This window comes from Balaenoptera musculus, chromosome 13, assembly GCF_009873245.2.
Source record: "Balaenoptera musculus isolate JJ_BM4_2016_0621 chromosome 13, mBalMus1.pri.v3, whole genome shotgun sequence".
In the NCBI taxonomy this organism is placed as follows: domain Eukaryota; kingdom Metazoa; phylum Chordata; class Mammalia; order Artiodactyla; family Balaenopteridae; genus Balaenoptera; species Balaenoptera musculus.
Genome location: NC_045797.1, coordinates 48,731,456 through 48,745,039, shown reverse-complemented (window position 1 = coordinate 48,745,039; position 13,584 = coordinate 48,731,456). Strand labels below are relative to the sequence as shown.

General features: G+C 35.5%; 1 protein-coding gene across 24 annotated transcripts in view; it reads right to left on the bottom strand.

Moving 5' to 3' along the window:
- The window catches only part of NRXN1 (neurexin 1), a 1,116,259-nt gene that overhangs the window by 43,823 nt on the left and 1,058,852 nt on the right, over positions 1-13,584 (bottom strand). Inside the window, exon 1 of one of the 24 annotated variants that reach the window (XM_036873359.1) lies at positions 9,940-10,131. The exons of the other annotated variants lie outside the window; for them this stretch is intronic. Within the exon in view, the coding sequence (XP_036729254.1) occupies positions 9,940-9,972 (33 nt within the window). The 5' untranslated portion in view covers positions 9,973-10,131. Of the gene's footprint in view, positions 1-9,939; positions 10,132-13,584 lie in introns of those variants that run through there. 24 annotated transcript variants of the gene reach the window in all.

The following is a 13,584-nucleotide window of genomic DNA, read 5'->3' as shown; positions in this document are numbered from 1 at the left end:
GTAGAAAAGAGTCAAAGAAAGCGGGAAACTATAAAGAAAAGAGTAAGCCGAAGGAAAGAGAAAAGGTAAGAAAAGGCTTCCCTCACCTATGTTTGGAGAGTGGTGGGGGACCTCAGCCCATTTTACAGATGAGACCAATGATAGAGGTACTTCAGACTTAGAAAAGTAGGACTAATGTTTCACCCAGTGAGATATAAAACAGGTCTTGGGTTTCAAAATTCTAGAAAGGGATTTGAAAGAAAAGAAGCATTATAAAATGTACAAGTCAAAGTAAGTCAATCTATCAAATCACCTCTGCGCCAGGACTAGCCAACTAAACTGTACCTTTAGGATTTAGCTCTCTTGTGGCAGCAAAGCTTAAGACACAGAACAGAAAAGAGCCTAGTAGAGGATTTTCCTGTCCTTGCACATCTTTCACCAAACAATACAAGGTAAAACACATAGAGGCAGTTTCTCAGTCACTTTAATTAAAAAAGGCAAAGAATGGCGAGTTACCTGATGAAATCCTTTTAGAACCCATGCATACTTCTCCCAGAGTTAATTCTATCAGTTACCATAAATTTAAAATGGTAGAACTACTCTTGCCAACTAAGGAATGTCATTCACTACCTGGTTCTACAAGAATTGAGTCATTAGCCACTGAAGTCGCTGACCTGTGGTACACCTGGAAAATAATTTAGGGCAGAGATCAGGAATAAGGCACTCTGCTCTGGGAGAACTGGCAGAACAGGCCTTCAGATATTTATATATTTTCAGGAGAAAATTTTATGAATCCAGATTCTTGCATCTTCCCATAATTAGAAAATCATGAAAACCATGAACTGAGATATCTATTCCTCATGACTAGCAGCAACCTTCTACTGAGATGTATGCTTGATTGCATATACCCCTTCGCCAAACTCACACATATACTGGCTTCCTTGCCTACCTCTTTGGAGTAATTTCTCGTAGCTATCTGAGAGGCCGTCTCCAGGCTATAGCCCTCAGTAAGCCCCCAAGTAAAACCGAAACTCACAGTTCTCATGTTGTGCCTTTTCTTCTCAGTGGACACAACCAATAAAAGAATAAAATACATAATAGGTAATGAGCCAAGAAAGACACTAAGGGCGGTAAACATGTGTCAAAGCTGCTGTAACAGAATCCAGGCCTTTACTTCATGCGGCCATAATGAAAAGAGCTGGTGAGAAGTGTGAGGCTATCACCTAACACTTTGCCCCTCTTTGCTCTCCCTAGGGCCACAGTGCCACAATGCATCTTAAGCTTTGTGGGGTCCAGGTAATGCTTTAAAGTTGAAGTGTTTCAAGCTAACTGTGTTCTGGAAGTCAAATCTATCATTATAAGATTACATTAAAAGCTAAGCCTCTACTGTACATATCAATTTGTACTCCAAAATGCTGGTTTCCCAGAGCATTCACCAAATCCTGTCTAGGTTTAGATGCTGATAAGAAATAGAAGAAAAAAAATTAAAAATGCAATCACTGAACCTTCCATGTATTAAGTCTTAAAACTGTAAATGTCAAAGTTCTAATTTCATTTCCTTGTGTCTACGAATATTTCCCTGCTAAATATTTCAAATTACTATAGACACTCACAAGCTATATTAGTTTTTACAGCTAAATTATGAACATTCATAAAAACAATTTGTCCTACACATCTAACCTTTTGTTCTCAATATAGACCCAGTTTCTTTGTCACATTTATAGAAAAATGCTTACAAAGTCTTATTCTCTGAGGATCTCATTTGGCAGTGATTAAATTTATTTTTCATAAATCTTTATTGGTGATGAGAATTTTTCTCAGACTGTGCTGTTGATTGCTTATGTTACCTCTTTCCTTACCACTTTCATTAGAAGTCTCATCGTACCTTGTTTCTTAGAGAAGAATTTGAAACTGATTTGGGGATGAAGGACTTTTAGTCCGGAGTATGCAGCACTTTATGAAATATTTAACCATACAAAGCCTAAAAATACACATGGTAGGTACAGCATTCACGTGGGTAATTATTTAGTAGATTCAGCACATAATTTTACACCACAGGGTTCTTATTAGGAACACCAGAAAGGGAATCAGAGTTTCTTGACACATGGTAATAAATATTTTCACTTACAATGAATAATTTAGCTCTTTTGGTATTCACTGTATGAAAAATAGATTTGAAATAATTTCAGGGTCTGTTAGCAAAGGTGAAGGTTTTGGAACACAGGGAGAAAACAGGGAGCATGGGGCCACTTTTCCCTTGTCTTCACAGAATTTTGCTTGTTTTTGTGATGCATACACTGCAGATTTTCCCTCATTTGTCAAGATGATGTCAAAATGAAAAGATGTTGTTCCTTCTGTAGCATTTCCTATTGTTAGTTTTTAGGATTCCAAACCGTTAATTATGTGAAATTTACCAGCCTTGCCCATAGAATGCTAATAAGTCTCTGTATTCTTCACTATGGAAGAAAAAGGAGATTTCCCTCCAATTAATGCTAGCCATGACTGGAATTATTCTCCCACTAGTTTCAAAATGAAAATTTCATAAGAAAATCTCAGATGCAGATTCATCTAAAAAGTCAGGGGAGACGACTCAACAAAATGAAAAGCAGTCTATGTTTTAAGACCACTTTTCTTTAAAAACTTTTTCTTTTAAAGGAAATTCACATTTATTCACACTCTGAAATCATAAAGTATTAGAGCTGCAAACCCCTCACCTTACAAATGGGGAAGTCAAGCAGCAGAAATTTAAGTAGTTGGTTTTCACCACACCAGTAGCAGTAAAACTTTCTCTATTATAATGTCTTTATATAAATCTATTAAAATAAAATGTTTTAAAATTATATAAACTCCAAAAAATAACCTATACACAATGGGACATTTTGAACTTGAGGTGAATTGGGGCAGTTGTAAGGACAAGTCTAAAATTTAGGAGAGTTTTCTATGCTGAGAATGGTAAAATTTCCCAAGGAAACAGAGAAAGGAAAAGAGAGTCTGTGACCAACTTCAAAATAAAACCAACATTGATAAGGGTGGGAAGAAAAAAACAATTGTTTGTCCTCCTAATATACTTGACTGAATGTTTCCTAGTAGAAATTTGGGGTAGCCCAGTGGGAAGAATTCTCTTAGGTATTTGTGGGAATCAAACCAAGTGATGCTGAAATTTTCCAAAAGTAGTTTGATGTCACTCAGTGGCATCTATGACACAAAAATTCTAAAAGCAAATCATTTCTCAAAGGGCATACTGAATGTTAATTTCTTAACTTTGACAGAAGTACAATGCTTATATAAGATGTTAACATTAGGGGAAGCTGGATGAGAGTGAACTCTCTTTAATATGTTTGTAACATTTCTATATATTTAAACTATTTCAAATTAAAACATTTATTTAAAAACTAAAAAATAAAAGAATCATACTGATCTGATCAAATCCTATGTATTACATATAAGTTGGGAAAACTGGTATTTATAAAATAATTTTCTTTTAAAACAGATACAGATATGTTCATAAAGGAAAAAATACAACTACAACCATAAAAAGTAACCTATGAATTCCCCACTTTTGTAATATTTACAGACATAAAACATGTATTATCCTCATTTGAATGGCATCTTTAGAAATGATCTTATATGGTAGACTTTCAAATAAACCAAGAATATACGTTTCTACTTCATCTCATCATTTTAAACCCTCATACCTCTTCCTAAAGAATTAAAAGAGTTGACGCATCATTTAGGGAATTGCTAGGTAGAGAGAGAGAGGTTAAAGTCAGTATTTATTTTGTTATTGCGTCAGTAGTCTTCTGTTTAAAATGACAACATCTGTTGCAACTGAAATCTCACTGGCTATTTGGAAAACTAGAAAGTCAGGAATCTCAGAAAACCTTATTGCACAGATACCTCTAAACAGTGACCTGAGCTTACTGTCTCTAGCTTGAGATTTTGAAAAATAATCAAAAACTATTCAGTTTGATATTTTATAGCTAGGTATTATTTCAATCAATTCTAATGAATGGTTCATGAAGTTTCCCATAATTATTCACTATATTTTAAACTACTTACTGAGGAAACAACAGTAGTTCAGTAACATGAGTAGACTATTTACATAATTATCACTTATTCAAAATTGTTCCACTTCAGGCCAGACCTTTGTTTCCTGCCTATATCCTCCCATGTTCTATTTTCTTTTTGATGGGTGCCCTTCAAAAAGAAAATAGAATCAAAGATAGAGAAAGAAGTAGAGTCAGGCATACTGAAAATTATTGCTGGAGTAATTTACAAATACACTTATTTATACCTTAGTGGCCTGAGATAGTTATATTTACTCCAAAGTGTCTTATTTACTATTGGAAAAGTGACTCAATATTTCAAGTCATCCCATCAATGAAAAGAAAACAATTTCTTATTTTTTAAGGGAAAACGTTTAGCAACAATAGCTAATTTTAACAAATAAAGAAAACAAATACAAACTAAATATGCAGGTGATTTTTAACTAAAAACAGTTGTATACATTTTGTATTACTTTTATCATTCATAAAGCATGAAAACTGGTTTAAGAAATCAATATGTTGTCCTGAGAACATGTAGAACAGGAAGCAACCACACTGACTGATTTTGAGACAAGCTACTTGGGATCTTGCTTCATATTCCAATACCCTCAGTGCCCTAAACACCACTTCAGAGGCTGGTATTGGTGTTACAGGATGTGTAGCCCACCTGATTTGTCCTGATTTTGTGTTACCTTTTACTTTATGACTGGATAACTAGGGCTGCTCAAACAAACTCAGAGAACATACAGCAGAAAAACATCAGAGCATCTACTTAGCCCTTATTGAACTCTCCTTTCTCTAAGCTAACATGAAGTGTGTAATAGATGCTCAGCAAAAACGTGTTCATTAATTGAGACTATAGGGTGAAATTATTCAGCCTTCAATACCCCTCTAGTTTTATATGTGTTTGTCCTTTCTCCTCAGCTGGACTTTTAAGGCAGCAAGTGTCTTATTTTCCTTTGAGTCACCCATGACATCAAGCATCTACTGATCTATCAATCAGTAGATATTTTAACAGATCTTAACTATTAAATGTACCAAAAAAACACTGAGATACATGCTTATATATTATAATTTTCAACATTCTGGAAAGAGATGGTATACTTCTTGAAGGCTTAAGAAAACTCTTGGCAAACCCAAGAGTAGCTATTACCCTGAAATTTCTAGTTTTTCTATGTACACTATTATGTAGCAGCTAAATATTTAGCAGTGTTTTATGCAGACACACATATTCATACACACACCACATTCAACTCTGAAAATATTGTAGACCTACTACAAACCCAATGGATAGGTGATTCACTCAAATCTAACCATGCTAATTGAGAGAAGTCACGGCACATGATGGAACACAATGATTTTTCAGCCCATGGGAGGTTAAGTGGTCTAGAGAACACATCTGGTCATGCAAGATAATCCATTATGTAGATAGTTCACACATGGGTCATTGAGAATTGATGCCTGGGGCTATATCTATGCAACTCCAAAATAAGGAGCTTCAAAAAAATATCAAAATTCTATGCAAACTTTTCGATTTGACAATAAAATAGAGTGTTCTGAAGTCATAAAGGTAGTCTTTGTCATATACGTACATTATTATACATACATAGTATTTATATATGTAATCTATATTTTGTATATATAATAAATAGTTTTTAATTATAAGAAAATTCATTTCAATGGAAGATTGATTGGGACGGCATTGTCTTTGAAGCTGTAGTAGAGTTTTTAATTTGAAAAATGTGAAGAGGTCGGACAGATGAAGGCATTTGCCCACACCACTAAACCCCCATAGCATCTATGAATTTACTAGTAAATCTAGGCTGTGAGGTTATGTAATTATATTTTTGGTCTGAAATATGCTTACAGTCAAGATTGTAGCCCTACCAAACCTGTCAAGTTTAAATAAAAAAGTCGTGGAAACAAACATGAGAGCATACAGACTCTAGGACTGATGTCTTTCAGAGACTGATTTCTTTTGGTCCCCAAAATAATATTCAAGTCATTCCCATCATTATATGAAGTTTTTGTCTTTTAAACTAAGCAATACCTAAGGTAATGAAGCCTGAAGCCTTTATAGCAAAAGACATTGCATTTAGTCATGGGAAAATAGTAAGAAAACTTTTTTGAGCCTTTTTTGCTATCAGGAAAACAATTAAATTGTGGCTTAATCTGCAGTCTCTCTCTCTCTCTCTCTCCCCATATATATATATATATTTTTTTTTTCTCACAACAATGAAAACAAAAATGTATAATTGATTTTGGGGGGGGGGGGGAGATAGTTCTCAGATAGTTTCCAATGCATAATCAAGTGAATTCAAATGAGGGTGAAAATTTGAGGGGAAAATGAAAGTGTGTAGTGATAATCACACATAATTTATGACACAAAACTAGAAAATCTCTCTCATATATTTTTGCTTTTTCATGGTTATTATTTAGTTTAGACTTATATGCTGTCTTAATTTTCTGTGAGACACTAGAGATACCCATGGGTTTACATCTGTCTGTGATTCTCCCCAGTTATTCTGTATACTGGAAATTGCCTATCTACTCGATATGTTGTGCTTGGCTCCATTCTCTGTGCTAGAGGAATGAGGGAAGGGAGCCTTCAGGAGATTCAAGTATCAACTATCAAGTAAATGTAAATAAGATAGCAGAAAATAAAATCAATCTTTCTGGGTCAATATGGTAACCTTAACAGAAATCAATGACATTCAAAGCCTAAATATACACAAAAATGTATGAGCAGAACTTGGTGTCATTATATTCTGCTGAATTTATATATAGTTTATTGTTTCTGTTTAGTAATAGAGGTCTGGAACAAATGGCATTTGAGTCCATAGACAGGTAAAGCAGCAGAGGAATAAAGTACTGGGAGTAGAGGAAACGGGAAGTGAAAAAGAAGACTGAATTAATAAAAGGCACCACTTGGTCTAAGTATAATTAAATATCCACTAACTCTGTTCACCTATATCTTGCTAGTGCTTATAACACTGGAATTAAGAGCACTAATTTTGACACGGCAAAATCTTGTTTCAAATGGGTTATTTTCCAAATGGGCAGAGTGTAAGCTTAGTTCTTGAAAAATTTAAATTTAATATAGGCAAAGACTGAAAGTTCTTGGCTACATACTTTATTTTCCCATTTGAAAACTACAAAGTATAAGCTAAAAGGGCTTTTCCCATCAATTAGCAATCTGCCTACCGCATCCATCATATAGTTAATTGATTGCACTTGTAGTTTATAAATGAACCCAGATGCTGTGGAATGAGCACATTTTGTAAATTAAAGGAGCATATGGAACGCACACAGACAGTAACATTTCATCATAACTACCCAAAACATCCTTAATATGCAATGCTACATCACTAATTACTTCGTAAATATGTAAGCATTTCCTGGTTAATGTCTTGGTGAGAAATTTGCTTGGCAGTTGACCCCAAATGCTACTGTGACCAGACATTTAATACCACTTCAGGGCTCTTCTAGTTTCATTCTACAGAAGGAGAACGTGGCACTCAGCATATTAGGCAACTTGACTGTGCAAAGTCAGGGAAAATATTTATTCTTTAACACTGGGTTATCTTGCTTAATGAACACCAGTCAACCCTCCAAAACATAAATGTCTATCCAAAGATCTGTCTGTGGGCACTATTTCTTTCTAAAAATGTTAGAGGGAATTTGCCAAGTGGGGAGAATTTTGCTGCTTAGTGGACTCTTTAATTTCTAAGAACAGGGCACTGGAAGAAAAGGACTGGAGAAAGTATAAGAAATTGGTCTCATTCGTTAACTCTGGGAAAATCAATATAAATGATTTGAATAAATTATCCTAAATGTATCTCAGGATATTAAAGGTAAAGGTTTTCATTCACTTTATCTAGGTCATAATTCCTTGTCAAGCCAAGGTTCAAGAGGCAGTCAAAAGAGACATGCAACATGGCTAAATTTCCTTTGGAAAATGGAAATTCTCTCCATACACAAGGTCCACCAACCAAATGATTAAGAGAGCTGTGGGTGACCCACAGAGTAAGAGATGTGTACTTAAACTTTTAAAATTTGTGTTTCATTGGTACATTTTGGCAGCATGATTTTGGCAAAATTCAGTTGTACTTAGGACTGGAAATTGTGTCTGGGTTCACCTTAGAATTTTGAAATAATCATTGAAATCACAGAATTCAGAAGTAAATTGATTTTTCATTCTTTTTCAGTCCTATGACCCTTCTGGGCAAAGACTGTGCCCTTGGGTGACAGAAGGCTTGATTAATTTCATTGCAGAATTTGAACTGGGCATTGGTCAAGCCCCTAGCCTTCATGATAAAATCAACAAATACTTAAATAAAACATTTAAAGTTATTCTAGAAATGAACATCTATTTATAAGCCAGAAGTAAAATAACAGTAGATTAGTCAGCATGAGCTCCTAATGTTTTCATAATTCAAAGCTTACTTAGGGAAAAAGTCAGCAAGCCCTACTGATGCTTGAATCGTTAAAGTCTGATAAATAAGTTTAGTAGTTACTGCCATATTAATATTTAAATACAAATGACTCAAATAATAGGACAGCTTAATTTGAATTTTGCTCCTATTGAATATTTTTCCTGAATATGGCAAAGAGAAAAAGGTTACAAACAACAACAAATAGCACACCGTTTATAATCTGGTAAAGCACCTTCTGTTCATGGGATTTCTTTCCTAATCTATGAAGCAGGGGTTACCTAATTCAATGAAAAATAGTTGTCACAACAGACATGACATTCTCTCTCATAATTAAAGGAAGATGCAATCAGAAGTTCCCTTGAAAAGAGGGGCCAGGCTTCCTTCACTATTAAGCCCACTCCTCCCCTCCCTCCTCCCCTTTTCTGAGATTCAACCCCTTCTGTTCTCCATCTGCTCCGCCCCCGCCTATTGTCTCCTCTCCCTGCCAAGCATGCCAATCCCATCTGGCCATACTCTTGCTTTTGCTGGCTCTAATTCCCATGGGCCTAGGAAATACTTGAATGCCAAGGCTTTTCCCCTCTTCAGGAGAATAAGGATAGCTAGGAGACTATCAAACAATTATCCGAAGAATTCACACTCATGAACATGCACATGATGTCTCGAATATGCAAACAGCACTTTTAGAATCCTCTCTTAGGCTAAAATCCAAAAAAATGTTTCTAATTCTCTCAGCTCGGATGCATTTTTAAAAACTGAAATCTTACTGTCTTTGAAATAATCGAAATTTATATTTCAAAAATATAAAAACGTTCATTAATCCCAGACATGCATTTTTTTCAGTAAGCAGAATTAGTGTAAATAAATGTTACTCAAATCTTACCATCGTGAAATATTTCCATTAATTAATCAGGTTTAATAATCACTAATACATTTTCTGCAGCACCAAACATACATTTAATTCACACATTACACCTTTACGAATTCTCAACGAAAACCCACTCTGCCACAAAAGCATGCATGGTCAGAATCTAAGCATATTTAGGCAAAGTAATCACCAAGTCACTAACAATAATAAAGCAGTCTGGCAAGTATTGAAAGCAGCTTTTATTCATGCTTTTACTCGAATCAACTTAATACATATATATAAACACACACCCCACAATTTTTGGTTGTTTCTGCCACAAGCATGCTCATAAACCTCTGAAGCTCACGCAACAAACAAAAGTAGAAGCAAACATGCTCAGGGTTTAAGGACATTTAAAAATTTAAAACAACCTTTCTACATTTCATACAGAGCGTGCATAAATTTGACATGCAATCTCCAAGAAGAAACATTTTAATATAAATCTTAAAATTAGTTTATCCAAAAGAGTTTATTCTTATTTTCATTATTATTGTTCTCAGGCTTCTGGTATCTTAAACCCTGCATGCTGCAGTTCTAAGCTGTGCTGAGCACCGGCTGTGATAGAAGAAGCTACCTGCGAGTTTTCACAGTGCCATCTCATATCCATGTCTGTCTGGCTACCCTGCGTGCTTAGAGCTTTTTTCTTAATTCTTAATGGAAATCCTAGGAAATTTAGTCCATCCTCTGAAATCAATACTGGTGACAGGAGAGCTCCCTGACTCAGTGGGAGATCAAGATGATAAATTGCCTGCGCATCAGCCTGGCCTATCAGTGCCCTGCACACAGATGGGCGAGAAAACACACAGAAAAGGCTCTGTCAGTCACGTGTCACCAACGAGCCAATGGCTGATGCGCTACTGCAGGAAGGGATGCTGCAGTTCCGTCTGCAGTTGACGAGGCTGTTGGTACACAGACCAGCCCGTGCCCAGCTCGGAAAGTCTTGGCAGTCTCTGCTGTCAAATTTGCTCCCCCACTGTGACTGCATAGGGAAACGGACATTCCCCTAAACCCCGACCCAAATAAAGACCTATTTTCCTGCACAGGAATTTTACTCTGTATTACTTTGTAATCCAATGTGACAGCTCAGTAGAAAGGAAACTACTTTTTAACATCCCAACCCTTCAACTCTTCTTACGTGCTTCCCTTCAGATGATTATCACCTTTTCAACTAATATTAAATTAGAAGCCTTAAACTGTGCAATTAGCATGCAACCCTCCTAACAGAATGAGCTCAAAGCTTTGTAATTGTAATTATAATTTTATTTTCAAGTTAATGAATGGCATTTTTTGAATGCCCCGTTTATAATGAGTATTTTTAGGGGATAATTTTGTAAAGGCAATTATGCAACATTAAGAAGTACATTACTACTATTTTTTTTGCCAATTAGAGCTGTTTCTCTTTAAAGACAATTTAAGTCCCAATAAATATGCCATGTTATCGATGGTTAAAAAGACAAACAAGGTCACCTTATTTTTGATAAAGGAGGCAAGAATATACAATGGAGAAAAGACAGCCTCTTCAATAAGTGGTGCTGGGAAAACTGGACAGCTACGTGTAAAAGAGTGAAATTAGAACACTCCCTGACACGATACACAAAAATAAACTCAAAATGGATTAAATACCTAAATGTAAGGCCAGACACTATAAAACTCTTAGAGGAAAACACAGGCAGAACACTCTATGACATAAATCACAGCAAGATCCTTTTTGACCCACGTCCTAGAGAAATGGAAATAAAAACAAAAATAAACAAATGGGACCTAATGAAACTTCAAAGCTTTTGCCCAGCAGAGGAAACCATAAACAAGATGAAAAGACAACCCTCAGAATGGGAGAAAATATTTGCAAATGAAGCAACTGACAAAGGACTAATCTCCAAAATTTACAAGCAGCACATGCAGCTCAATATCCAAAAAACAAAGAACCCAATCCAAAAATGGGCAGAAGACCTAAATAGACATTTCTCCAAAGAAGATACACAGATTGCCAACAAACACATGAAATGATGCTAAATACCACTAATCATTAGAGAAATTGCAAATCAAAACTACAATGAGGTATCACTCACACCAGTCAGAATGGCCATCATCAAAAAATCTACAAACAATAAATGCTGGAGAGGGTGTGGAGAAAAGGGAACCCTCTTGCACTGTTGGTGGGAATGTAAATTGATACAGCCACTATGGAGAACAGTATGGAGGTTCCCTAAAAAACTAAAAACAGAACTACCATACAACCCAGCAATCCCACTACTGGGCATATACCCTGAGAAAACCATAATTCAAAAAGAGACATGTAACACAATGTTCATTGCCGCTCTATTTCCAATTGCCAGGACATGGAAGCAACCTAAGTGTCCATTGACAGATGAATGGATAAAGATGTGGCATATATATACAATGGAATATTACTCAGCCATAAAAAGAAATGAAATTGAGTTATTTGTGGTGAGGTGGATGGACCTAGAGTCTGTCATACAGAGTGAAAGAAGTCAGAAAGAGAAAAACAAATACTGTATGCTAACACATATATATGGAATCTAAAAAAAAGAAAAGAAAAAAAGAAAAGGTTCTGAAGAACCTAGGGGCAGGACAGGAATAAAGACGCAGACATAGAGAATGAACTTGAGGACACGGGGAGTGAGAAGGGTAAGCTGGGACGAAGTGAGAGAGTGGCATGGACATATATACACTACCAAATGTAAAATAGATAGCTAGTGGGAAGCAGCCGCATAGCACGGGGAGATCAGCTCGGTGCTTTGTGTCCACATAGTGGGGTGGGATAGGGAGGGTGGGAGGGAGACACAAGAGGGAGGAGATATGGGGATACATGTATATGTGTAGATGATTCACTTTGTTATAAAGCAGAAACTAACACACCATTGTAAAGCAATTATACTCCAATAAAGATGTTAAAAAAATACAAACAAAATAAAACAACAAAAAACAAAAATACAAACAAACAAGCACCAAAGGATGTACACATCCTGCTTCCCAAAGCCAGAAAAATAAATGAGTTATCCTGTGTTGGAAATATGTACTTATTTTTTGCCTTTCCTCTAAAATTTAAAGTAATCCTTCGTAAGCAAAGGCTCCACATCTGAAATACCGTATGGAAATATATCCCCAATACATCTGCATTTATTGATCATTCTGTAATAGCAGACATGTTGCACAGTTCAAGGTAACTGAGATGATTGTATCCTGTCTGACAAGGAAGGTTTTAAGTTGTGAGACTATGGTGTGTTTCAAATGGCGGTATCATGGAGATACTTTTTAAAAAGCTTAAAAGAAACATTGAATGATCTTCAGGAATAACCTTTATATCACAAAGAGTACCTGGGGAACCTCTACTGTTCTTTATGGCCCAGTTTTCATTATCTCCATGCATTTTCAAGGACAAATTCTAACCCCTTTTAGAGTCACTCAATACTACTAAGAAAAAATCTGAGAATAAATCGTGATAGGTATGCCATAATAAGTAAATTGCCCCTGAGGTTTAGAAGGCTAAATTCCAAAGCTCATTTTGTTTTGGCAACTATTTTTTAAATTCATCCTGGAAAGATTGGACTCTGTCAAGTTTTTGTTTTGCAAATTCCTTTCCTCTCTCCTTTATTCAATGTTGACTCTAAGGAAATAATAAAGCATTTCTTAAGTTCTTTAAAATATATATTGTTTTGTGCCCATTCTCTCCATTTGGCCTATTTATTCAATAATATGACCCTCAACAGCCAAACTTTATTCTTTTAAAAGAAAAGATTAAGGCTCAGAGCATTTATCAAAAAGAAAACAACAATCATGAAACATTGACATTAAACCTATTTATTGAACTATTGTAATAGCCAAAAACTAGAAACCACCTACTCATCAATAATGACCTGATGAGATAAATGACAGTTTTACAGTCCGGATACTCTGTAGCTTGTAAAATAGAATGTGGTAAATTCAAACATGCATATATGAAGAGATCTCTAAGATATATTGTTATGTAAACAAAAATTAAAGGTACAAATTTAAAATTGTTTAAAGGCTATATACACACTACACACACGCATTTACACACACAAATACATAGCTGCATATGCAAAGGAAATTTCTGTAAGGACATAAAATACCAGTTAATAGTGGTTAAATCTGAGGAGGGGAGCCGAGTTCAAAGGTGGGACCATAGCATAGTTTTAATAGGTACCATTTTGGATATTTTTAAAATCAAGTCTAT